The 27482-nt window shown below is 41.5% G+C and overlaps 1 protein-coding gene across 4 annotated transcripts; it reads left to right on the top strand.

Moving 5' to 3' along the window:
• Positions 1 to 1035: 1035 nt before the first annotated feature.
• Positions 1036 to 14609, top strand: LOC121533451 (major facilitator superfamily domain-containing protein 12). 4 transcript variants are annotated; one of them, XM_041839404.2, is made up of 11 exons: positions 1036 to 1807; positions 3433 to 3643; positions 5613 to 5745; positions 11816 to 12019; positions 12112 to 12204; positions 12330 to 12422; positions 12535 to 12705; positions 12809 to 12903; positions 13005 to 13135; positions 13455 to 13502; positions 13863 to 14609. In XM_041839404.2, the coding sequence occupies exons 1-10, from the start codon at positions 1528 to 1530 to the stop codon at positions 13496 to 13498; spliced, it is 1455 nt and encodes a 484-aa protein (XP_041695338.1). In that variant the 5' UTR covers positions 1036 to 1527; the 3' UTR covers positions 13499 to 13502; positions 13863 to 14609. The 4 variants fall into 4 exon arrangements, with proteins under 4 accessions (XP_041695338.1, XP_041695336.1, XP_041695337.1 ...); XM_041839402.2 differs by lacking the exon at positions 13455 to 13502; XM_041839403.2 differs by having other exon boundaries at positions 13455 to 14609.
• Positions 14610 to 27482: the final 12873 nt, after the last annotated feature.

Below are 27482 nucleotides of genomic sequence, written 5' to 3'. Positions count from 1 at the left end.
CAAATGGTTTTGATCAGAGATGGCTGCAGTGTGGGGTCGCATATACATTAGTTCACAAGCAAATCCCCCTTGATTTTATTACTGTATAGATTTACACTGAGTGTACAAAACATTAGGAACACCTGCTCTTTCCATGACAGACTGACCAGGTGAAGGTGTTCCTAATGTTTTGTACACTCAGTGTATATGCCCTGTTACAAAAGACTGCTTTATCACTATGCCCTTTAAGTAGGATACTGTATGCTTGTGCCATTGTGGTTATGAGTCAAGGCCATGTGATCCAGAATGTATTGTCATGAGATCAGTCATAGATGTTAGCTTTTTCTGGAAAAGTAAACATGAGGGCATTGGGGTAGGGTTGCTAAAAGAACGATGAAAATATCAATAGCAGCTATGTGTGAACTTTTTCATAAACGTCTCACGTTGAAAAGAGCAATAGAGACGTTATTGAAAATGTGTTTCACTGGACTCTAAATGAATGGAGCTAAATGAAGGAAATGGCTCTCTTTGTAAATAGCAATACCCAGGGGTTAAATCATTAGGTTAAATTGGGATTTTTCATGTAGTAGAACTGTCTCCAACGTCGTTGTTTTCCCATGATCATTTTTATCATACATCTATTTGATTTCCACTATGTGCTGTCTGCTATCGAGGGAGGCGGTAGAACTCTTTTCCCACTTCCTTTCCTCCTAATTTAACCCCTGGCTATACTGTGAGTGCCCTGGTGATACAATATTCAACAGTGATGCAATATCCAATACGACAGAATGGATATGAGTTTCACCAATACAAGAAGCTTTATACTCATGCCATGACCAATTTGATTCTTAACGGGGCCGATCTCCATTAGGATTATGTGCTCTGAGCTCTGGTGCACCCTTTGCATAGGATTTTTTAAATATGAAAATATCACATTGTAAGCACATGATGCTGTTGATCAACCAGTATGATAGTCTGTATTGGGCATGTATCTTGTAAGGAGTCAGAACTCCGTGTTCTGTTATTTGAGCTATTTTAGTGAAGTGAGAGGAAGTGAAACACAGTATGTAGGAGGCTCAGCCTGTTCAATGCTAGATTACTATGAGTAGTCTGCACTTGGATGATATGATATTGGTTTCTACAGGACTGGAAATGCAATTTGGCGAACCATATAACATTCATGGTTTCGTTTTGACAGGCGGCATTGAAGACATGAGCGCTCACTCTAAACATAATTTTGGCAGTGGATAGGAGTCTCTGGCTTGTGGGTGCAGGTTGAAACTCAGCCTGCGTAAAGTGTCTTTTGTTTTAGGATTAGGTCAAACTACCCCCTAGGTCCTATGTTAAATCGTTTCAGCTGATCAAGCAGGTGAATAGTTTAATGTAATCCTAATTTTGCTGGTTTCAATTTTCTAGGAATATTGTTGAGCGTTTTTGGAGTTGCCTAGCGCAATAGAGAAAGTTATCCTTAGCTCGTGTTTTTGGGGGATATGAAAGGAACTTATTTTTTAAATCACTGATATTTAAGTGAAATTGTTGGTAATAGTTATGTCTGACCAGTTGCTCTCTAATGAGCGGTATTTACCCCTCTTCAGGCGGTTGTGTTACGCATCTGGTCACTTTTTGAACGACCTTTGCGCGTCATTATGGTTTACCTACCTATTGGTCTACTATCATTCGGTGCTTGGGTTCAAGAGCACATATGCAGGTGTGTTGCTGCTTATAGGTCAAATAGCGGATGGCGTCTCCACGCCCGTTGTCGGTATCGAGTCGGACCGAACAGCTGGATGTGGAGCATATGGCAAAAGAAAAACATGGCATTTAGTCGGTAAGTATGACTTAAATAATGATAATTTGACCCATTTGATTAGCCTGGCTGAACTAAAGTTAAATAACAATTGAGGGGTTACCCAGTAACACTATTGGGTGAGTGCACCTGTGCCATAAAGATCCAGACCATTTGGCAGAGGCCATAATTCTATACTTGCATGCAGGTAGGCTAGGTTACACTCGTCATCTGTCGAAAAGCTCTTGAACACATGAGAATAAGAGAACAGTTCCAACAAAAGTTTGAGACAGTAGGCAGATTTCAATTGACCCACGTTTATTAGACAAAAGAAAAGTTCGCAATAACAAAACAAATAATTGCGAGATGTGTAGGCCTAATGGAAACCGCAGAGAGGATACGTTTTCTAAAGATCGACAATATTTGTAACTGTTAGACGGGTGTATTTTAATTTGGTCGAACTTTATTGCGACAAATGATGATGGAAACGGGTGTTTTTCGAATAAATGATTGTCGAATACTTTTGAAGGTACACGGGTGCACGTGATGTCATCACGTAACTATAACCTCCAATCCACATTTAATTCTAAATGCCTACTGCTTGCAAAATATTTTTTTTAAACTATCAAAATTATGTTTCTTTGCAGGACAAGGATTTTCCTGACTTTCAAGAATGCCTGAATTGCTTGGCCTTGCTTTTCAGTTTGGCTGGCAAGTTTCACCATGCAATTATTTCAGATCTACAGGAGTGCAAGTGTCTCCAAGACACGGACCCTGGCGATATGTATATGGAAAATATTAGTAAATTATTGCATTCTAACCATGCTGGCTTTCGCGGCCTACCTGAAACATGAAACAGATCGGTGGGAGGCATACAGTCTGTCGCCAATTTATTAATTATTAATTTGTTTAAATGGGTAATAGAAACAATTCAACCACTTCATTTTTATTGGACACTAGGTTTTTGGAAATGATGCAGGGAATTGTTGCATCTATTTTATATGCGAACTTTATAAATGTAGATAAAGAAATCACTGGACAAGTTAATGAAAATATAGCTACTGTTGGGATCATCTCACTACTGCCACCAACGTAGTATTTGAGGGGGAACAGGCAGGGCGGGGCTTGGACTTGAACCAGCAACTCTCTGTGAGTGCTCCTCAAGGAGCAAGGACAGAGTTGTACCTAATAAGGGTGCCCAGCTTTAGGTTTTGAAATGTCCCACACATTGGACCATTATTAATGTAATTATGAAATAATCCCAGTAAGCCTACATATAGGGCGGCAGTAACTGAAATGTCGCTGGTTCGAATCCCTGAGCAGACTAGATGAAACATCTGTTGATGTGCTCTTGAGCAAGGAACTTAACCCTAATTGCTTGTGTAAGTCACTCTGGATAAGAGCGTCTGCTAAATGTAAAAAAAAAACAAGTCATAATAATGTACAGGATTATACTGTATTATAGAATCCGTCAATTAACTAATAATCGTATAATATCTAGACCAGCTGATTAAACATCATTACAACAGGCTCATGAAACAAGGGTTTCTTTGTCCTGTGGCCTGTCCACATTTCTCTGTATTGATAGTTCCATTCATGACTAACTCTCATAGGCTGGATAGTTTGTTTACCCTGACCTCATCCCTCATATCCCTCCACCCTTACAGGCACTATCAGTGTACTTATCTCCTTTCCCTTCATCTTTAACCCGTGTCTGGGATGTGGTGACAACACTCCACAGTGGGTGGGGCTCATCTATTTCACCCCCTTCATCATCATCTTCCAGTTTGGCTGGGCCGCTACCCAGATCTCCCACCTGTCACTCATCCCAGAGCTGGTGTCCAGTGAGCATGCCAAGGTGGAGCTCACTGCCTACAGGTGAGCAGAATAGGCTACTTTAGCAGGAGGTAAACAGCAAGCTAGTGAGGTGATTCTTAACTCCCTAAATAAAAACATGTATGAGGAAATCAGTTGAAAGTGAAAAAAACAAGGTACTGTACCACAGGAGGCTGCTGAGGGGAGAATGTCTCATAATAATGTCCAGAATGCTGCAAATGGAATGCCATCAAACTCCTGCAAACCATGTGTTTGATACCATTCCACTCATTCCACTTCAGTCATTACCACGAGCCCGTTCTCCCCAATGAAGGTGCTACCTTACCTCCTGTATTACATAGTCTAATTACAGTGAGGGAAAAAAGTATTTAGTCAGCCACCAATTGTGCAAGTTCTCCCACTTAAAAAGATGAGAGGCCTGTAATTTTCATCATAGGTACACGTCAACTATGACAGACAAAATTAGGGAAAAAAATCCAGAAAATCACATTGTAGGATTTTAATGAATTTATTTGCAAATTATGGTGGAAAATAAGTATTTGGTCAATAACAAAAGTTTCTCAATACTTTGTTATATACCCTTTGTTGGCAATGACACAGGTCAAACGTTTTCTGTAAGTCTTCACAAGGTTTTCACACACTGTTGCTGGTATTTTGGCCCATTCCTCCATGCAGATCTCCTCTAGAGCAGTGATGTTTTGGGGCTGTCGCTGGGCAACACGGACTTTCGACTCCCCTCCAAAGATTTTCTATGGGGTTGAGATCTGGAGACTGGCTAGGCCACTCCAGGACCTTGAAATGCTTCTTACGAAGCCACTCCTTCGTTGCCCGGGCGGTGTGTTTGGGATCATTGTCATGCTGAAAGACCCAGCCACGTTTCATCTTCAATGCCCTTGCTGATGGAAGGAGGTTTTCACTCAAAATCTCACGATACATGGCCCCATTCATTCTTTCCTTTACATGGATCAGTCGTCCTGGTCCCTTTGCAGAAAAACAGCCCCAAAGCATGATGTTTCCACCCCCATGCTTCACAGTAGTTATGGTGTTATTTGGATGCAACTCAGCATTCTTTGTCCTCCAAACACGACGAGTTGAGTTTTTACCAAAAAGTTCTATTTTGGTTTCATCTGACCATATGATATTCTCCCAATCCTCTTCTGGATCATCCAAATGCACTCTAGCAAACTTCAGACGGGCCTGGACATGTACTGGCTTAAGCAGGGGGACACGTCTGGCACTGCAGGATTTGAGTCCCTGGCGGCGTAGTGTGTTACTGATGGTAGGCTTTGTTACTTTGGTCCCAGCTCTCTGCAGGTCATTCACTAGGTCCCCCGTGTGGTTCTGGGATTTTTGCTCACCGTTCTTGTGATCATTTTGACCCCACGGGGTGAGATCTTGCGTGGAGCCCCAGATCGAGGGGAGATTATCAGTGGTCTTGTATGTCTTCCATTTCCTAATAATTGCTCCCACAGTTGATTTCTTCAAACCAAGCTGCTTACCTATTGCAGATTCAGTCTTCCCAGCCTGGTGCAGGTCTACAATTTTGTTTCTGGTGTCCTTTGACAACTCTTTGGTCTTGGCCATAGTGGAGTTTGGAGTGTGACTGTTTGAGGTTGTGGACAGGTGTCTTTTATACTGATAACAAGTTCAAACAGGTGCCATTTAATACAGGTAACGAGTGGAGGACAGAGGAGCCTCTTAAAGAAGAAGTTACAGGTCTGTGAGAGCCAGAAATCTTGCTTGTTTGTAGGTGACCAAATACTTATTTTCCACCATAATTTGCAAATAAATTCATTAAAAATCCTACAATGTGATTTTCTGGATTTTGTTCTTCTCAATTTGTCTGTCATAGTTGACGTGTACCTATGATGAAAATTACAGGCCTCTCTCATCTTTTTAAGTGGGAGAACTTGCACAATTGGTGGCTGACTAAATACTTTTTCCCCCCACTGTATTTGTGATATCTTCTGATGTAGTTTTACAACCTTGTACCATCTCTCTCACTGTGTAGGTATGCGTTCACGGTGGTGGCCAATATTACAGTGTATGCTGTGACCTGGTTACTCTTTCACTTCCAGTCCCAGCAGACTGGAGATCCCTCTGTCACTGACAGCTTGGGCATTGTTGACATCCCCATATTCAGGGTAAGAGCTGCCCTTCCTGACCTCACTGTTTTACAAACGGTACTCTGGTACAATGCAGTTGAAATGGGAAGTCCAATTAGTCCTCAAGCACACATGGGTGTTCAGATTGTTGTTACAGTCATGATGGCTGAATGTAGTATTTGTACCAGTCTTTTTAACAAACATTCTACTCTTTGTCACTCCTGTCATTTTCCAAAGACAGGAGTGGCAAGGTGAAAAATTTTAGCTAAAAAGACTGGTACCCAGGCTACCCACTGGGCACACACTGGTTGAATCAACGTTGTTTCCACGTCATTTCAATGAAATTACATTGAACCAACGTGGAATAGACGTTGAATTGACGTCTGTGCCCAATGGGTAGGCTGACCTCGATTGTAATCCTGGATATTACTTTATCCAGTACTCTACCGATTGGGACATTTTCAAAGATGAAAACACCAACCTTCACGATTTACACAGACAGGGTCACATTTTACATCAGTGTTTGTGAGGAAAACTGCATTCCAACCAGCACTTTTGTCAAATTCAACAACGACAAACCCTGGTTCATGCTGAACTCCAAGCCCTGCACTTAGCCAAAGAGGTGGCACATAGGAGTAACAACAAAGACAACTATAGAACTGCTAAACAGCTGCTCAACAAGGGGATTAAAGTGGCAAAAAGTTGTTTCAAGGAGCGCCACCAACGACTGCTCGTCTGTCTGGAAGGGTCTCTGGCAGATCACAAACTACAAACGGGTTCTACTGTCGTTTTGAAACACAAAGTGCCCTCAGCCATCAATAGATCTTGCCCCTCAGTTGACAACACCCTCAGCCATCATGACTATACCCCCCCTCCGGCCACAGACATGTGACTAACAGAAATTGAATAATGTGTCCCTGAACAAAGGGGGGGTCAAAATCAAAAGTAACAGTCAGTATCTGGTGTGGCCACCAGCTGCATTAAGTACTGCAGTGCATCTCCTCCTCATGGACTGCACCAGATTTGCCGGTTCTTGCTGTGAGATGTTACCCCACTCTTCCACCAAGGCACCTGCAAGTTCCCTGACATTTCTGCGGGGAATGGCCCTAGCCCTCACCCTCCAATCCAACAGGTCCCAGATGTGCTCAATGGGATTGAGATCCGGGCTCTTCGCTGGCCATGGCAGAACACTGACATTCCTGTCTTGCAGGAAATCACGCACAGAACGAGCAGTATGGCTGGTGGCATTGTCATGCTGGAGGGTCATGTCAGGATGAGCCTGCATGAAGGGTACCACATGAGGGAGGAGGATGTCTTCCCTGTAACACACAGCGTTGAGATTGCCTGCAATGACAACAAGCTCAGTCCGATGATGCTGTGACACACTGCCTCAGACCATGACGGACCCTCCACCTCCAAATCGATCCTGCTCCAGAATACAGGCCTCGGTGTAACGCTCATTCCTTCGACGATAAACGCAAATCCAACCATCACCCCTGGTGAGACAAAACCGTGACTTGTCAGTGAAGAGCACTTTTTGCCAGTCCTTTCTGGTCCAGCGACGGTGGGTTTGTGCCCGTTGTTGCCGGTGATGTCTGGTGAGGACCTGCCTTACAACAGGCCTACAAGCCCTCAGTCCAGCCTCTCTCAGCCTATTGCGGACAGTCTGAGCACTGATGGAGGGATTGTGCGTTCCTGGTGTAACTCGGGCAGTTGTTGTTGCCATCCTGTACCTGTCCCGCAGGTGTGATGTTCGGATGTACCGATCCTGCGAGGACAATCAGCTGTCCGTCTTGTCTCCCTGTAGCGCTGTCTTAGGCGTCTCACAGTACGGACATTGCAATTTATTGCCCTGGCCACATCTGCAGTCCTCATGCCTCCTTGCAGCATGCCTAAGGCACGTTCACGCAGATGAGCAGGGACCCTGGGCATCTTTCTTTTGGTGTTTTTCAGAGTCAGTAGAAAGGCCTCTTTTAGTGTCCTAAGTTTTCATAACTGTGACCTTAACTGCCTACCGTCTGTAAGCTGTTAGTGTCTTAACGACCGTTCCATAGGTGCATGTTCATTAATTGTTTATGGTTCATTGAACAAGCATGGGAAACAGTGTTTAAACACTTTACAATGAAGATCTGTGAAGTTATTTGGATTTTTACGAATTATCTTTGAATGACAGGGTCCTGAAAAGGGGACGTTTCTTTTTTGCTGAGTTTACAGTTGAAGTCTGAAGTTTACATACACCTTAGCCAAATACATTTAAACTCAGTTTTTAGGTCAGTTAGGATCACCACTTTATTTTAAGAATGTGAAATGTCAGAGTAATAGTAGAGAGAATGATTTATTTCAGCTTTTATTTATTTCATCACATTCCCAGTGGGTCAGAAGTTTACATACACTCAATTAGTATTTGGTACCATTGCCTTTGTATTTGGTAGCATTGTTTAACTTGGGTCAAATGTTTTGTGTAGCTTTCTACAAGCTTCCCACAATAAGTTGGGTGAATTTTGTCCCATTCCTCCTAACAGAGCTGGTGTAACTGAGTCAGGTTTGTAGGCCTCCTTGCTCGCACACGCTTTTTCAGTTCTGCCCACAAATGTTCTATAGGATTGAGGTCAGGGCTTTGTGATGGCCACTCCAATAACTTGACTTTGTTGTCCTTAAGCCATTTTGCCACAACTTTGGAAGCATGCTTGGGGTCATTGTCCATTTGGAAGACCCATTTGCGACCAAGCTTTAACTTCCTGACTGATGTCTTGAGATGTTGCTTCAATATATCCACATAATTTTCCTTCCTCATGATACCATCTATTTTGTGAAGTGCACAAGTCCCTCCTGCAGGAAAGCACCCCCACAGCATGATGCTGCCACCCCCGTGCTTCACGATTGGGATGGTGATCTTCGGCTTGCAAGGATCCCCCTTTTTCCTCCAAACATAACGATGGTCATTATGGCCAAACAGTTCTATTTTTGTTTCATCAGACCAGAGGACATTTCTCCAAAAAGTACGATCTTTGTCCCCATGTGCAGTTGCAAACCGTAGTTTGGCTTTTTTATGGCGTTTTTGGAGCAGTGGCTTCTTCCTTGCTGAGCGGCCTTTCAGGTTATGTCGATATAGGACTTGTCTTACTGTGGATATATATACTTTTGTACCTGTTTCCTCCAGCATCTTCACAAAGTCCTTTGCTGTTGTTCTGGGATTGATTTGCACTTTTCGCACCAAAGTACGTTCATCTCTAGGAGACAGAACGTGTCTCCTTCCTGGCTGATTTCTTTTGATTTTCCCATGATGTCAAGCAAAGAGGCACTGAGTTTGAAGGTAGGCCTTGAAATACATCCACAGGTAGACCTCCAATTGACTCAAATGATGTCAATTAGCCTATCAGAAGCTTCTAAAGCCATTACATATTTTTCTGGAATTTTCCAAGCTGTGTGAAGGCACAGTCAACTTCTGACCTACTGGAATTGTGATACAGTGAATCTGTCTGTAAACAATTGTTGGAAAAATTACTTGTGTCATGCACAAAGTAGATGTCCTAACCGACTTGCCAAAACTATAGTTTGTTAACACGAAATTTGTGGAGTGATTGAAAAACAAGTTTGAATGACTCCAACCTAAGTGTATGTAAACTTCCGACTTCAACTGTATATACATATGTGTGTGTGTTTATTTATATATATATATGTGTGTGTGTGTGTGTGTGTGTGTGTGTGTGTGTGTGTGTGTGTGTGTGTGTGTAAATATATATATATATATATATATATATTAGGGCTGTCAAAAATAGCGCGTTAACGACGTTAATTAGTTGTTTGCTGTTAATTACGTCAATTTTTTTAACGCATTTCACGCATGCGCAGTGACAAATTATTCAGGTCAGGAAAGTGGTTGGGAGCTAGAGGCGAGATGGAGCAAGGTGAGCAAAGTGGGCCTATTGACGGATTCAAATATAAAAAGAATGATGATGGTACAGTTAACAAGTACAAGGTTATTTGCAAGATTTGTAAGAAGGAGTTTCAATTTCACCGGAGCTGTTCAAGCTTGAAGTACCATGTCAACGCCAAACATGCGTTTGCTGGGCCGTCAGATTCAGCAAGTGGTTTGCGCCAGACCACGCTGAATGTTTGCAGGCAATTAACAAAATCAACCTCAGATAATTTGACCAACACAATAGCAAAATGGATTGCAAAGGATTGTAGACCCATTAGCATTGTAGAAGACTCAGGTTTCCTTGATGTTTTGCAAGTGGCGTCTCAAGACTCATTCTATAAGCCACCGTCAAGAGCCACAGTTATGAAGAAAATCCACGAGCTCTATGAAAACGAAAAAGAAAAAAGGAAAGAGGTCTTGGCTCAAGTAAATCATATCGCCCTGACAGGAGACCATTGGACATCAGTGAGTAACAACAATTACCTCGGAGTAACTGCACATTTAATCAGTGACACGTGGGAACTGAAGTCTTTTGCGCTGACTATATTAAAAACTGAGGAGCGTCATTTTGCGGAGGCTTGTAAAGAACAGTTCCTGTCTGTTGCACGTGAGTGGGACATCGAGGGCAAGACTACAACCATTGGGACTGACAGTGCACGCAACATGGTTGCCGCAATTCGACTTACACGCTATGAACACATGAACTGTGTCGCTCACATGGTGCAGAGAAGTGTCACAGTGAGTCTTGCTGACAGCGGCTTTGTAAATGCTTTGGCCAAGGCTCGCAAAGTTGTCGGTCATTTTAAGCACAGCCCAGCAAATGCTGCGGAGCTTCAAGCACAACAAGTCAGCCTGGGAAAGAAGCAAGAGCCATTGATCCAGGATGTTCCAACACGTTGGAATTCGACGCTGGAAACGGTCAAGCGCGTGAGCAGAAATAAAGAGGCTGTCATCGCAGCCCTGGACAATCAGGAGCACAAATTGTACATCCTGGTTAAGAGGAATGCCAAAGAGGAAGTGATGGAACATTACAAAGACAAATATTATGGTGTGTAGTATGTTTCAGCTTGATTTAAAACACCATTATTTGGCTGTGTTAATAAACAGACATAATATGAAAATTATGTATCTGTGTCCTGTTATTTATCTTTTGGTATGCATTTCAGAAAAAAAATGGTTAGGATTCAGGTGTAATTGCAAATAGTGATTAATCATGATTAATCCACTGAAAATTCTGATTAATTTGATTAAAAATTTTAATCATTTGACAGCCCTAATATATATATATATATATACACACACACACACTACTGTTCAAAAGTTTGGGGTCACTTAGAAATGTCCTTGTTTTCGAAAGAAAAGCAATTTTTTTGTACATTTAAAAGAACATCAAATTGATCAGAAATACAGTGTAGACATTGTTAATGTTGTAAATGGCTATTGTAGCTGGAAATGGCTGATTTTTTTATGGAATATCTACATAGGCGTACAGAGGCCCATTATCAGCAACCATCAGTCCTGTGTTCCAATGGCACGTTGTGTTTGCTAATCCAAGTTTATCATTTTAAAAGGCTAATTGATTATTAAACCCTTTTGCAATTATGTTAGCACAGCTGAAAACTGTTGCGCTGATTAAAGAAGCAATAAAACTGGCCTTCTTGAGACTAGTTGAGTATCTGGAGCATCAGCAATTGTGGGTTCGATTACAGGCTCAAAATGGCCAGAAACAAAGAACTTTCTTCTGAAACTCGTCAGTCTATTCCTGTTCTGAGAAATGAAGGCTTTTCCATGCGAGGAATTGCCAAGAAACTGAAGATCTAGTACAACGCTGTGTAGTACTCCCTTCACAGAACAGCGGAAACTGGCTCTAACCAGAATAGAAAGAGGAGTGGGAGGCCCCGGTGCACAACTGAGCTAGAGGACAAATACATTAGTGTCTAGTTTGAGAAACAGATGCCTCACAGGTCCTCAACTGGCAGCTTCATTAAATAGTACCCGCAAAACACCAGTCTCAACGTCAACAGTGAATAGGCGACTCCGGGATGTGACCTTCTGTATATTGTTTCCCTCTGTCTGTCTGTCTGTGTCTCTCTCTCTCTCTTTTCTCTCTGTCTGTCTGTGTCTCTCTCTCTCTTGTCTTTCTGTCTCTCTCTCTCGCTCTCCTCTCCTCCTGTCTCCTGCCATCAGGACCTGTCCCTCATTGTGCTGGGGATCGGGGCAGTGTTTTCTTTCGTCTTCCACCTGGGCACCCGAGAAAGGGCTCCTCACAGGGAAGAGCCAGGCTCGCAGAACGACGAGAGTCAACCCCTGATCTCCCTAAATCCCCATAATGCCATACCCCAATCTCTCCTCCAATGGAAACATTGGTTGAAGGAGCCTTCATTTTACCAGGTCTCTCTCTAATCTGAGTGTGTATAATATAAATTACCTTTAGGTCTCGTGGAGGTGTATTTGAAACTGTAAACCTGCTTCTTTTGGTCCAGGTTGCTTTTCTGTACATGTGCACCAGGTTGATAGTCAACTTGTCCCAGACCTACATCTCCATGTATCTCATCAACTCCTTATTGCTACCAAAGGTATGGCTACATCCATAGAATAAATTATAATGGTGCCATTTATAACTGTTCCTCAGAATCCTTTGTGCTTGTGAAACTTGCTGACTGTGTAGTAATGTTGGGCTCATTTCCTTCTCCTTTTCCAGAACTTCATCGCCACCATTCCTTTAGTGATGTATGTCAGTGGGTTTGTGTGTTCTCTGGTCATGAAGCCAATCAGCAAGCTTGTAGGCATTAGTGTGAGTTCTTTTGTCTGTGGTTTTTAAACTGTCCGAAAAATCTTATAAAAAGCCCCAGTATTAAGTTTCTTGCATACACATTTTTTTATTTTGTAATTTCCCCTCTCCTTAGATGACCTATTTGCTAGGCCTTGTGCTGATCCTGGGGTTTTCCTCCTGGGTGTTGGTGGGCATGAACATAGGGAGGCTGATCTATGGAGCTGCTGTACTGCTGGGTGCAGGCTCTGCCACCATCCTGGTCATGTCACTCTCCATGACGGCCAAACTGATTGGAGAACAGACGGTAGGAACACCCTGTATGTTTTAGATAGATTTTCCTCCACTGTTGTCATGACGTTTCTCACCATGACCATGTCAAAGGAATTAACTGTGACCTTGTTCGGTAGCAAAGTGGGGCCTTTGTGTACGGGGCGATGAGCTTCACAGATAAGGTGGCCAATGGCATTGGTGTCATCATAATCCAGAGTTTGCATCCCTGCATGTGAGTATGGACCAGACTGGGATCTGTTCTTCTAACTATCACTTCTTTAGGGCAACCAGGGTACAGCTTTGAGTAACTGTGTCGCTCTTGGTTGTATACAGTTCACAAGACAGCTGTCCAGACAGTGTGTGGTTCTATCGTGATGTCATGGTGATTGTGACTGGGGGTGTGGCCTTAGCAGCAGCAATTTCCCTATGCACCCTTCTTATCTGGCCTATTAGGATCCGACAACGTAAGTGTCCAAATCAGTTGTTGGTCATGTTCCGCTGCTCAGACATTGCTGAAGCATGCCAGATCTAATGCCTGGATGGGTATTTCACCTATCAAGGAACCGCATCATATTTTATAGCAACCTGGTGATGGCGGCATAGTTGATGACGTGGCACGCAACCATTGGTTGATGCGTGCAACATCTGAGCAGGGGAACGTGGCCGTTATCTGTGAGTGTGTGTGTGCAGTATCTGGTTATTGGGTTGTGAGAGTATCATCTTGGCGGAGGGTATGGTGGTGGTGGTGGTGGTGGTGTTGTAACTTACTGCTCTGTATTCCAGTCTCACAGGAAAATCAGTTAAACGGTGGGAGATCTACTCTATAGACAGGTGAAGTTTTTTGGTGATCAAATTATTTTTGACAGGTGAAGGGTTAAAACCAGTCCGCATGCAGCTTGAAGGTATTTAGATAATATGCTTAGCTCTTTATTCTTGTAAGCTTGCGCTACTAATTCCAGAAATATTTTGACTTGGAATTTGTATTTGCTAATTACAAAGAAGGTCTTTGCCAAACTTTTTTTTACGCCATAAGATAAAGCCACGCCTCCATCTAGTGGAAGAATGATGAACTACACCTCAGTTTGATATGGGCCTTGCACACAACAGCACTCAAACATGAGCACACTGGTTGAAAATATCCTACTATAATGCACTAGCTATGTATTTCCGTTCATTGTTCTCTCCTCATAGGTTTCCCCAGTACTTCTGTCCAGATGGAGGCAGAAGACAGAGAATGAGACACAGCAGTCAACTGAAGATCAGAGATTCATTACACTGATTAATATGTGGGGAAAACAGTGTGCCTGTTCACAGGACAAAGACCAGGAGACTTTCAGTATACCCATTGGAGATGCAACAGGAACTTTACAGCAAGACTTTAACACCCCCATATCTATCTATACCGTTTCATAAGAGATTTAGATGTAATGCATTTATGAGGAATTTATGGAATTTATGGGGAGAAATCAATAAATGGGTACAATATTCTACTTTATAATAATACTGCATACTGTAGGCCTACTTACACAGACATGTCAATGTTTTACACTTAAAAGGGAGTCACTTCTTTCTCCCTGGCTTTTTTAAGGGGAAAATGTTTCTTCCATAGGTGTTATGAAATAATACACAATACCAGGGTGTGTGTGTGTGTTGTCTATTGTCTCCATTATTTCCTTCAGATTTTCATTGTACAGATTTTGAAATTATATCAGTCATGCAGAAATGTAAACTGGTTTTGGATGATTATTTTCTGATTTAAATTGTTAAAATGTCTTGTTGCCTTTAAGATTTTGAGAGCTTTTGGACAAGTTTGCCTGATGCATGGTTGACGAAATGACCACAATGCCTAGTTTCTGATGAAAATGCAGATGAGTTATCTCATAGGAATAAACATTTACATCTCACTCACATCTTCACTGAGAGAGATGAGACAATTCATCATCAGTACAGTTGCATACTATTTTCCACAGGTGGGCTCCCTGGGTAGCAATCGCAATTGACCACATTGCAGGTTGGATTTATGTGGTTGTTACGGTTGAATTTAATGTTGTGAGTTCCACATTGTAACCATTTGGTGAGTACAGTCAGTTGAGTCCAAAGGTTGTTATGAAATATAATCAAGAGAAACAAAGAGAGAAAAGGTCCTTTCATTATTGTCTGTGAGATGGGCTTGTTGCTCAGCCTACAGCCGTCTAACTGATTTCCCAAAGCGCTGTTTAGAGATGCGGTCTTGGGTCATTTGGAGGGTGGGCGTCATCACTGCTTGTTAGTTGAACCACTAATTGGAGTCTGTGCTGGCAATTGGTGGGAGGCGGGAGCGGTAGTAAACTGAGTGATCCCCTCAGGGGCTATAGATTTGGAACAGTGTTGTCAAAGGCTTGTTCAGGACTGACACCCTTCCTTCTCTGTTTTCATATTTGTCCATATGACAAAGTTATTATTTAGATAACATTTTCGTTGTCCCATTTAAATGTTATACTGTATATCAAGATATTCTACACCACCAGTTGCTTCATCAGTTGTTTTTTCAGTAGTTTTTTTGGAAAAAGGAACCACCTCCTACCAAGAAGGCACATATCACACAGTCATTTACTTGTCAACTGTAGACCTACTTGTCAACTACAGCTATCATGCTTCCTTCAGGAGGAATATTTAATCAGTGGATAAATCACATTAAATCTGAGCTCTTTCTCATTAATGTGTCAGATTGACCATAAACCACCCCCCACACACCATCTAATTAGTGTGCAAAACACACAGATACATACCTCCAATGGAGTTCGAGGGAGTCAGAAGAACAAACAGATTTTGTTCAGTGTTAACTGATGAATGTAAACAGAAGAAATTCCCCCAATGTGTTGTCTGCGATATAACTATAAGTGCTTGGTGAGCAATTGTATAAATAAGGAGGCTTGATTTTAGGATAGCAGCATGTTAGAAATTGAATTAGGCCAACCCATCTATTCTTGATCATAAGAACTACTGGTGTCCATTGTTCCAATGTCAATACTATGTCCCTTTTGTGCTCTGTGGCCCCTCGAAGCTATCAAATTCTCTCAAACAGATGTAATTATAGCCAACGTATCGGTGCCTGAAGATGTTTCATGGCTTAAAACAGCAACTTGACATTTACATTAGTTCTTGTGTCCCAACATAACTGTGGCAAGTCATGACAGCTGCTTGAGTTCGGCTCTTGGATCTGTGACATACTGACCTATTCCTGTGTGATTGCCCTGCTGCTTTGAGTTGAGTAACTTGAGTTGAATTTGTTTTGCAATGAAAGACAATGCATTGGACAGTGGACATATACTGCCCTACAAAGGCAAAGTGCAGTAACTACATAAAAATTTAACTGCAAATTTCTTTTTTTCATGACATATTCTGATCGACTGGCTTGTTCTTCTCAATTATTGAAATTACAGCCATTCCATGTATTTGAACTATTCAAGAGCTGTTACACCTGATTCAAATTTTCAACCGATTATCAAGCCCTTGATTTGGTGAAACAGTTAAGGAGACGTTTGACTGGCCTAAACCACAGACTACTGTGGATGAAACATATACACTCACTGGCTAGTTTATTAGGTACACCCATCAAGTACCCGGTCAGACCCCCCTTTGCCTCCAGAACAGCCTGAATTATTCGGGGCATTCTACAAGGTGTTGGAAACGTTCCACGGGGATGCAGATTGGACGGTTGTACGTTCATGCTGCGAACAGCCGGTTCCATCTCATCCCAAAGATACTCTATTGGGTTGAGGTCTGGGGACTGCGCAGGAAACTCAATTAAACTGAACGCACTGTCATGTTCCAGGCAATGTTTTCCACTCCTAAACTGTCCAGTGTTGGTGATCGCGAGCCCACTGGAGCCGCTTCTTCTTGTTTTTAGTGGAACCCAGTGGGGTCGTCTGCTGCAATAGCCCATCTGTGACAAGGATCGATGAGTTGTGCATTCCGAGATGCCTTTCTGCACACCACTGTTGTACTGCGTCGTTATTTGTCTGTTTGTGACCTGCCTGTTAGCCTGCATGACTCTTTCCATTCTCTTTCGACCTCTCTCACCAACAAGCTGTTTTTGCCCACAGGACTGTCGCTGACTGGATGGTTTTTGTTTGTCGCACCATTCTCGGTAAACCCTAGACACTGTCGTGCATGAAAACCCCAAGAGGGTGGCCGTTTCTGAGATACTGGATCCTGCGGGACTGGCACCGACAATCATACCACGTTCAAAATCGCTTAGGTCACTCGTTTTGCCCATTCTAACATTCAATCGAAACAGTAACTGAATGCCTTGATGCCTGTTTGCCTGCTTTATATAGCAAGCCATGGCAACTTGACTCTGTCTTTAGGAGAGATCAATTTTCGTGAAGGGGGTGGTGTACCTAATAAACTGGCATGTGAGTGTATCTTTTTTTATTATGTACTTTTTATATTTTACATAGAAACAGGAAGACAATGCTGAAGTTAACTCATTAGTGGTGTGATGGGTGCAACAAGGCACTCAGGTCATGTGTTGCAGTCAAAATGTGGATGATTGACGGCTCAAATGAGACCAACGAGACAGAGCGCTCACTCATTCGATTGAATATAGAGCATCACGAAACTCCCGCCAACTTGAAAGTCGACTGTAGGCATACACAGGTGAGATAGCTAGCTAGCCATGAAGATAAAGTGGTCTACTATTTGCCAGTCATTTACAAGAACATTGCTAATTGCAAATACATTGATCAATGTTCACTCGACGTTTAGATGAAACGCTATTTCAACAGGAAAACGTATTTGTTTCAAACTAGCTAAGTAACCAAAAAAGTAGACTACAAAGGTGATGAAGGCTGCAGAAGTGCTAGCTAGCTAACTGTTATCTGTTGCTTATTTAGCTAGCTCATTTAGCTAGTCTCATTCAAACACGTTAGAACACATAATTACGTCGTAGCAGAATGTCAATGCATTTTGACTTCAAGTAGGCTTATGTAGCCAGTAGTCTACTAGCTATGTTTGTAATGGCAGGAACGCCCTGGACCAGAGCTATTGCCTGCCTCTTGACAGACCTGACCTGCTAAGTAGCTTACTAGCCTACAGTAGGCCTATGTTGACTCAGATACTGGTTTTGTGTTTTCTTTACAGTTGAAGACTACTGAGGGGTCTATTGATGTCTACTCACTGCTGGACAATAATAAGTATTTTCTGGTGAGTTATGCAGGTTGTTGAGTGCCTGATTGAATCGGGTTACAATGGTTACATTTGTGAGTCATGGAATGATGCCTTTTTTGTGGGCACAACAATTTCTCAACTTTTAGCCTTCCTTTTGAAACTATTATTATTTTTATGGTTGGGGAAAAATCTGTTTATGGTATGGAAGAGTGTTGCCACAATATTACCACACTGTCCTGATGAAACTCTGAGAAGTTGAGAGAATTAGAGGAGGGAAAAGGTTACTGTCGCAGTGTATGTCATTATTTTCAGAGTAAGGATAGGTCATGATTCATTGTGGATGGCCAAAGAATGTACATGGGTTATGATGCCAACTCAGCCAGCAAAAGTCCAGATCAGACCTGCTGGAGCTGGAATTCAAACAGTCACATTTACTACCATATCATTACTCCAGCGTACATACTTACAACAGCATGTGTGATCCAACAACAGCCCATACAGGAGTCTTTTTATTTGTTATTTTTTAATTTTATTACCCTGAGAGAGCTTTCACAAGCCATTAGAAGTTTCATATCACCTCATGAGGATATTTCAAATGACTCTGGATTTATTTGTGGAGAGCCACTACAGTATAGTTGTGGTTTTATGTTTGAATAATGCCAGCTTTTTCCACTTTTCAAGCCTGAAATATCATTTTAAAACATTGAGTCTGTCTGTCTCTGCCAATTGTCCCCAAGAAGGTTGGTGAAATGTCATCCTCGTCTGAGGTTTGCCCTTTTTCTATGGTCATGCTTGCTCATAAAGTCAGAGAGTAAGCATGTGGTTCGTTTAGACAGTGGTTCATGCAGACCTTCTGTTTTCTACTGAGAAGATGCTAACTGAAGTGTCTGACCCAACATCATGCTCTGAGACACTGTGGTTGGACTGATGCCATTGACTGGTTTATGCTCACTTGTATTTTTCATTACAACACTTAGGGTTATCAAAAACAACGTGATAGTTGAAAAATTCAGTTTTAGATTATGAGAAAGAAGTCTGAATTGTCCAGAACTGTGCAAAATAGATGTTAGTCCTTTGTCTACATTTTAGTGATCTTTTTTAGATTGACCTATATCATAATGGTTATGTTAGGCCTATGTGTTGTTCTTGATTTTTTGTTTCTTTTTTTGGCACAATTTTAAAAACATGAAACATACAACAACATATTCTTTGGTCATTGATATCTTTAACCACAGAAACAAAGGAAGAATAACAAGACAAAAAGAGTATGTGGTCAAAACATATGTTAATGGTTCAAAGGCTGGTTACCTCAAGACCGGGGCATGGGGAGGATTTGTGGAAGAGACATTTTATTTCTACACTCTTTGAAAGAAAAAGAAAAGGCCATTGCAGAATTCCTGCCGACTACACTCCGATGAAAGCATGTAATGAGTTTCTCTCCATTTTAAAGTCCAAAAAGAAGGAAAATCTTGAAAGACAGCCTTGTTAACTGACTCCAGCTGTGTGATTATTATGGGTGAGAAGCTACTCTCCCTGATGGCTTCCCTTGGCTGGAGGGGAGAGAAAAGCCACTCAGACCGGATGCCCCTGTATCATAAGCTCACTCAAAGCCATATAGAAAGGGGCTTGCAAAGTTTAAAGCACAGACTCTTGCTTGTTTGAAGTAGGATTGCCTTGTGGGGTCCACTTCTTATAACTTGGGGGTGATTGTTTTTAGGGATGGGTCGTTTGAACATGGGTCGTTTTGTATTTTCGGTTCAACAAAGGTTACCCTATATGTATTTTTAGGATAACCTCAATTTTAATGTTCTGCACTGTTGTTTTTCTTTGAATATCTTCCCACTCTTATGTTTTTTCCAAACGTGTGCTTGATATACTATTCAAACATGTGAATCTGTGTGTGGGTTAGTACAGCTGGAATTTGGTAGGCTGTCTAGCAGCCTGTGGTGGTGGTGTCTATATGGTCTGGAGTGAGTGTGTGTGTGTGTATGGCTGCAGTTGGCTGCTGGTGTCCTAATCCTCCTGGTCTTACCCACTCTCTGTAGACTACCCAATCTCTCTGAGAGCCTCGCAGGGAGGTAAGGAAGGATGAGAGAGGGAGATGCCGGAGAGGGCTGGAAGCTGTGTGCAAGTGACTCCTGCCTGACTTTGAGACTGGAGTTGTGCTGAGCGTCCGTGCTTCACTGTACCGTTACATCTGGCTCTCTATGGAGCCCCCCAACATCACACATATGGGTGGCAAGGCAGCAGACAACGCTATCAAATGGCAGCTGTGCTATGACATGACGGCCAAGACCTGGTGGATGGTGAGTTCAAATGAAAACTCATTTGAGGTCTTTATTTTGAATGGTACTTGTTTTAAGTATTCCTGAAATCATAATTTATATTGCCTTTATCCACCGCTTTTGTTAAAACTGCCTTTGGTTTGAAGTTGGATGTTATACTATCTGAGAGCTCACTGAATATTTTTGTGCATCCAGATGTGTTTCAGTTGCTTTGTAATTTACAGATTTTATTACAGTTTGAACAAAAATGACCGTAGAAATACCCATCATTCGTAATATCCTTGTTTGGTGTTTATATTATTCCAAAATGCAAAGTTTGAACATGCATGAATTCAATAATTGTTAGGCCTAGGCTAATTGTTTATACTTCAGCTTAATTTTGGGATGCTAATATCATACAAGTGGACAAAGCAACAGTGAATGCCTATACTAACATTGTGAAAGTCACTGAGTTGTCCTGTGCCAATATACAACTTTGTGCTTTGCAAATATTTTGTTTTTATCAAAATTAGTGGGCCACCATCACCATAATTTATAGCCCGTGCTGAATAAATTGCATGATAGTTTATTTTCTATATTTGTTGGTAAATATTATGAAAGTCAGTATGTTGATGAATCTGCACAAACCATGTGGGCAGCAGGTGTCCCCTGATGTCTTCAGAGATATTACATGCATCACCACACAGAAACAAACAGTATATATTCAACTTATAGAGACAATAGTTGCACTGTAGTTCATCGATTGATTACTGGTGCATCATGATCACACAATTGTATTTGGTGAAAACAATTTACATTGTGTTTGTTTCATCACTCTTTCATTCACAGATGCAGAATAAACTAGGTCAAGGTTTTTCTGTTGACATAAATGTATGACATTTCTCTTCGTGAGAAACTTGAGACAGCGTATTCTCTTACAACTGATCAGCTAAAAAAATATCTGTTTGCTTACACTATCATGTAGATCATAAGTACTGTCAAGCTGATTCCCAAAACCACTCTCGTGCACGCATTCACACATTTTCTCATGTTATGTTGTTGTGTTAGCTCAATTGCGACATATCTGTGTTGAGTCTATATTGGATTACACTGTCAAATGCAGTTGAACACATACACTTTATTTTCTGTCCCCAAAATGTTGGAGAAAGGACAACATAAGAAGATAAACATACTTTTAAGCTGTACACGAAAACTCATGTCTCGTGTTCAGTTTCAGTAAGAGCGGACTACATCCTAACTGCAGCTATGTGAACCTGGTCACAATTTGGCAGTGATATACAATATCAGTAGTTATGTAAATAATCAAGTGCTCAAAAATGTTTTGGGTGTTATCATTATGCTGAGTCTATACCATTCCTACTGTGCTATGCGTATGCACTGCACTGTTCTATGCGTATGCACTGCACTGTTCTATGCGTATGCACTGCACAGCATTTGTACATTCTACTGTATATCACATGTATTTTAATTTTATCTGTCACATGCTTCGTAAACAACAGGTGTAGACCAACAGTGAAATGCTTACTTATGGGCCCTTCCCAACAATGCAGAGAGAAAGAAAATATATCAATAATAGAAAAGTAATAATAAATACACAATGAGTAACTATACCAGTACCGAGTCAATGTGCAGGGGTGCAAGGTAATTGAGGTAGATATGTACATATAACTTGGAATAAAGTGACTAGGCATCAGTTCCTACACTGTATACTTATGTCTGGCCCGCTCCTTTCTTCTCTCAGCCAGTTTCCTTTGGAATGGTCTGTATTTGCTTAATGTCCAAGTTCCCAGTTTTGCTTATTTATTCATCTGTAATAAATTGCATTTTTTCTCCCATATTATAACAAGGCGATTGCTATCCTCCCGCTCGTTCTCTCTTTCTGCATTAGCCACCCGCACTTTTGTTTAAATTAGCTTGGCAATTAAGACTTGCTACGAGGCGTAACTAATAACTAATCAAAACGTTGCTCTTTGATTGTTTGTCAGACCCACTATGAGAAATGAGCTGTCTCACTAGCTGGTGTTTCACACATGTTCTCCTTTGTCAACATTAGCTGCTTGAGTTACCTTTTGATCCTGCCTGTATGTGTGCGGAGCCGTTTTGCTGCCATCACCCTGGAAGTACCCTTTTGAAAAACATCAAATCAAAATAGCGTGTGTGCCGCCTTGTTACTCAATTCATTAAAGTAATTTTTTTATTCTACTGCACATATGAATAGCTTTTAGAGCTTATGCGTAGTTTAGTCCTTCTCTCTGAATGTGAATCTAGCCAATATGATTAATTATTTTCATTACATAAAGGCCTACAGTGCCTTCAGAATGTATTCATACCCCTTGACTTATTCCACATTTTGTTGTGTTACCGTCTAAATTCAAAATCGCTTAAATCTATTTTTTCCTCACCCATCTGCACACAATACCCCATAATGACAAAGTAAAAACAAGTTTTTAGATTATTTTGCAAATGTATTGAAAATGAAATACATAAATATCTAATTTACAAAAGTATTCACACCCCTGAGTCAATACATGTTAGAATGACCTTTGGCAGTGATTTACAGCTGTGAGTCTTTCTGGGTAAGTCTCTAAGAGCTTTGCACACCTGGATTGTACAATATTTGCCCATTATTCTTTAAATAATTCTCTGTCAAGTTGGTTTTTGATCATTGCTAGACAGCCATTTTCAAGTCTTGCTATAGATTTTCATGCCGGTTTAAGTCAAAACTGTAACTAGGCCACTCAGGAACATTAAATGTCGTCTTGGTAAGCAACTCCAGTGTATATTTGGCCTTGTGTTTTAGATACATTTGTCTCCCAGTGTCTGTTGGAAAGCGAATTGAACCAGGTTTTCCTCTAGGATTTTGCCTGTGCTTAGCTACATTACATTTATTTTTATCCAAAAAAAAACTCCCTAGTCCTTGCCAATGACAAGCATACCCATAACATGATGCAGCCACCACCATGCTTGAAACATGAAGAGTGGTACTCAGTGATGTGTTGTGTATGATTTGCCCCAAACATAATGCTTTATATTCAGGACATAAAGTTCATTGCTTTGCCACATTTTTTTGCAGTTTTACTTTAAATCCTTATTGAAAACAGGATGCAGGCTTCCTTCTTTTCACTCTGTCTTTTAGGTTAGTATTGTGGAGTAACTGCAGTTGTTGATCCATCTGCAGTTTTCTCCTATCACAGCCATTAAACTCTGTAACTGTTTTAAAGTCACCATTGGCCACATGGTGAAATCCCTGAGCGGTTTCCTTCCTCTCCGGCAACTGAGTTAGGAAGGACGCCTGTTCTTTGTAGTGACTGGGTGTATTGATACACCATCCAAAGTGTAATTAATAACTTCACCATGCTCAAAGGGATATTCAATGTCTGCTTTGTTTTATTTTTACCCATCTACCAATAGGTACCCTTCTTTGCGAGGCATTGGAAAACCTCCCTGGTCTTTGTGGTTGAATCTGTGTTTGAAATTCACTGCTCGACTGAGGGACGTTTAAACACTACTATTACACACAGAGTGAGTCCATGCAACTTATTATGTAACAAAGGGGTTGAATACTTATTGACTCAAGGCATTTCAGCTTTTCATTTTTTATTAATTTGTAAACATTTCTAAAAACATAATTCCACTTTGACATTATGGGGTATTGTGTGTAGGCCAGTGACACAATCTCAATTTAATCAATTTAAAATTCAAGCTGTAACACAACAAAATGTGGGAAAACTTCAAGGGGTGTGAATACTTTCTGAAGGCATTGTATGCCTGTGTGACAGTTGCAATAAACAGACATTGCTGTTGCTAAAGAATGACAAGGGTTACAGTTGGTTGAATGGTCTCAGTCAACAGCCATCTCTAGCTGAGACTGAGAACAAACCACTGTCCTTCCCTAATGGCCTGTTTCTTTACCTCTGAATAACAAACTCATGCCCAAACAGCCATTATGCCCAGTTGAATGCATGTCTGTGTACTACTTGAGCTTCCTGTTCCCCCCATGCAAACCTCTGGCCAGGATCATTAGGAGTGCATGACACATGTTGGACTGGGTTGTGGTTTTGTGTAAAAGGCAGTACAAGCCGGAAAAATAAGTTCACCTTCCAAAAGGGGAGACACAACAAAAAGACATTCGGATACATTTTTAATATAGGGATGTGAGAGGATGTTCCATCCTCACCTTCATATTTTCATTCAGAGCAAACCTTATTATTATGTCACTGTTTTACTGCACATGCATTTCTATATAGAGGTTTACCATTATTAATGTGCTGAGTGCAAAGCTTGTCATGGAAAATGAAGTGGGAGGACTACAGTGATATTCCAAATTGGCCTGGATTTACTTTGAAATCAAAGTTTTAATAACTTTCAGTTGACCAATACTTCATAGACCAATTGCCAAAGTATCTTGCCTCTGTGTTTTATAATTTACATATACATTTTAGTCATTTAGCAGACGCTCTTATCCAGAGCGACTTTTTCATAATGTAGACATGTCCTAAGTACCAATGTTACATTTTCTGATTCAGTCAAATCTGATTTACACCATGCTTAAGGGACCCAAATAAAAATCCTTAATCAAAGAAACATCTCTTCAGAATTGAGGATTTCCTAAAGTAGGGGCCAAATGGTGGGAGAGGATTAGTGTTGGCTGTAATGTCTAATGGGTTTGGGAAATTAAATACCAACATTTACATTACCAAAAGTTTGGTGGACTTCAGGCTCATGCAGCATTACGCTATAGTCGCAGATCAGTGAAAATCCGAATTTGGGCTGGGATTTAAGACCCCTACTGTGCCACTCTGGAGGAATCCCTCCAAGTTCCTTATCACTCTGACAGGAAACGTATAAACATGTTAATGACAGTTTACTTATTTTAAGGTCTTTACATCTAACATAAAGACGTGTTAATGACAGTTTATTCTCAGGGCCTGTACTACAGTGGGGGGAAAAAGTATTTAGTCAGCCACCAATTGTGCAAGTTCTCCCACTTAAAAAGATGAGAGAGGCCTGTAATTTTCATCATAGGTACACGTCAACTATGACAGACAAAATGAGAAAAAAAATCCAGAAAATCACATTGTAGGATTTTTAATGAATTTATTTGCAAATTATGGTGGAAAATAAGTATTTGGTCAATAACAAAAGTTTCTCAATACTTTGTTATATACCCTTTGTTGGCAATGACACAGGTCAAACGTTTTCTGTAAGTCTTCACAAGGTTTTCACACACTGTTGCTGGTATTTTGGCCCATTCCTCCATGCAGATCTCCTCTAGAGCAGTGATGTTTTGGGGCTGTCACTGGGCAACACGGACTTTCAACTCCCTCCAAAGATTTTCTATGGGGTTGAGATCTGGAGACTGGCTAGGCCACTCCAGGACCTTGAAATGCTTCTTACGAAGCCACTCCTTCGTTGCCCGGGCAGTGTGTTTGGGATCATTGTCATGCTGAAAGACCCAGCCACGTTTCATCTTCAATGCCCTTGCTGATGGAAGGAGGTTTTCACTCAAAATCTCACGATACATGGCCCCATTCATTCTTTCCTTTACACGGATCAGTCGTCCTGGTCCCTTTGCAGAAAAACAGCCCCAAAGCATGATGTTTCCACCCCCATGCTTCACAGTAGGTATGGTGTTCTTTGGATGCAACTCAGCATTCTTTGTCCTCCAAACACGACGAGTTGAGTTTTTACCAAACATTTCTATTTTGGTTTCATCTGACCATATGACATTCTCCCAATCCTCTTCTGGATCATCCAAATGCACTCTAGCAAACTTCAGACGGGCCTGGACATGTACTGGCTTAAGCAGGGGGACACGTCTGGCACTGCAGGATTTGAGTCCCTGGCGGCGTAGTGTGTTACTGAGGGTAGGCTTTGTTACTTTGGTCCCAGCTCTCTGCAGGTCATTCACTAGGTCCCCCGTGTGGTTCTGGGATTTTTGCTCACCGTTCTTGTGATCATTTTGACCCCACGGGGTGAGATCTTGCTTGGAGCCCCAGATCGAGGGAGATTATCAGTGGTCTTGTATGTCTTCCATTTCCTAATAATTGCTCCCACAGTTGATTTCTTCAAACCAAGCTGCTTACCTATTGCAGATTCAGTCTTCCCAGCCTGGTGCAGGTCTACAATTTTGTTTCTGGTGTCCTTTGACAGCTCTTTGGTCTTGGCCATAGTGGAGTTTGGAGTGTGACTGTTTGAGGTTGTGGACAGGTGTCTTTTATACTGATAACAAGTTCAAACAGGTGCCATTAATACAGGTAACGAGTGGAGGACAGAGGAGCCTCTTAAAGAAGAAGTTACAGGTCTGTGAGAGCCAGAAATCTTGCTTGTTTGTAGGTGACCAAATACTTATTTTCCACCATAATTTGCAAATAAATTCATTAAAAATCCTACAATGTGATTTTCTGGAGAAAAAAAATCTCAATTTGTCTGTCATAGTTGACGTGTACCTATGATGAAAAGTACAGGCCTCTCTCATCTTTTTAAGTGGGAGAACTTGCACAATTGGTGGCTGACTAAATACTTTTTTCCCCCACTGTATATGTCGTTTAGTACAAGGGTTTGTATTGAGGAACTACTCAGTGATGATTGAATAATGAATGGCAACATGAAAGAGCTCTTGTACTGTAACTCAGCTGTAAGTGTAGCTTGATTAAATAATATTTTGGACGGTGCATGAGAGGCCTTTGATCGTACTCTGAAGTCTTTGTGCATATTGTCCAGTCAGTGCTTTCAAATGCCGGATGTTTATATGAGCCAATTTTGCATGTATTACCCAATAATGTACAGTGCAGCTAGCTGGGTGATATATCATGAAGGGGGTGCTAAGAGGTACACCACATTGTCTTCACTGGCTTTTATCAGGAAGTCTGGAGAGAGAGAGAGCCTTTCACTGTTGACTGCCTTATTAGACAAGTGTCTGTACACAATGTTTCGCCCTGCAACCAACCCCCCCAGCATGACACAGCTGACACGCGTTGTTTTGCTTGCATCATTGTCCAGCGGTGCAGTGTGAATTTAGAACAGTGTGCGTAATGCCTCTGCTACCATACGTGCCTAGTTTTCTACAGCCCGACCACATTAAAGCTTCCTCTGGATGTTGCCGTTCACCACAGAGGGCAGTAAAATGTATCCTTATGCTGGTGGATCTCCTTCCTCAGTACTTCTCCTATCCTCTGGGGGAACAGAGTCAGCCCTGGGATAGTGGTTCCAGGCCATGACATCAGACGTCTGGAAACTGACGTGAATTGTTCGGAGAACCAGAGGCTACTTCAACAAGGCTAAAATTAGGGGAAAATAATGGTTATTTGAGAAAATGGTAACAGTCATTTATCTGCCTTGACATGCGATTCTGACATACAGGAGGAGCTGGCAT

The sequence above is a fragment of the Coregonus clupeaformis genome, chromosome 20 (genome assembly GCF_020615455.1).
Source record: "Coregonus clupeaformis isolate EN_2021a chromosome 20, ASM2061545v1, whole genome shotgun sequence".
In the NCBI taxonomy this organism is placed as follows: Eukaryota; Metazoa; Chordata; class Actinopteri; order Salmoniformes; family Salmonidae; genus Coregonus; species Coregonus clupeaformis.
This window is presented reverse-complemented; position numbering and strand designations above follow the sequence as displayed.

Bases quoted from the DNA above. Each gene is read 5' to 3' on its own strand.
- LOC121533451 (XM_041839401.2), top strand. From the start codon at position 1,528: ATGTCTGACCAGTTGCTCTCTAATGAGCGGTATTTACCCCTCTTCAGG. The intron at 12,020-12,111 runs GTCTCTCTCTAA...CTTTTGGTCCAG, and splicing joins AGGAGCCTTCATTTTACCAG to GTTGCTTTTCTGTACATGTG. The intron at 12,706-12,808 runs GTAGGAACACCC...CTTGTTCGGTAG, and splicing joins AACTGATTGGAGAACAGACG to CAAAGTGGGGCCTTTGTGTA.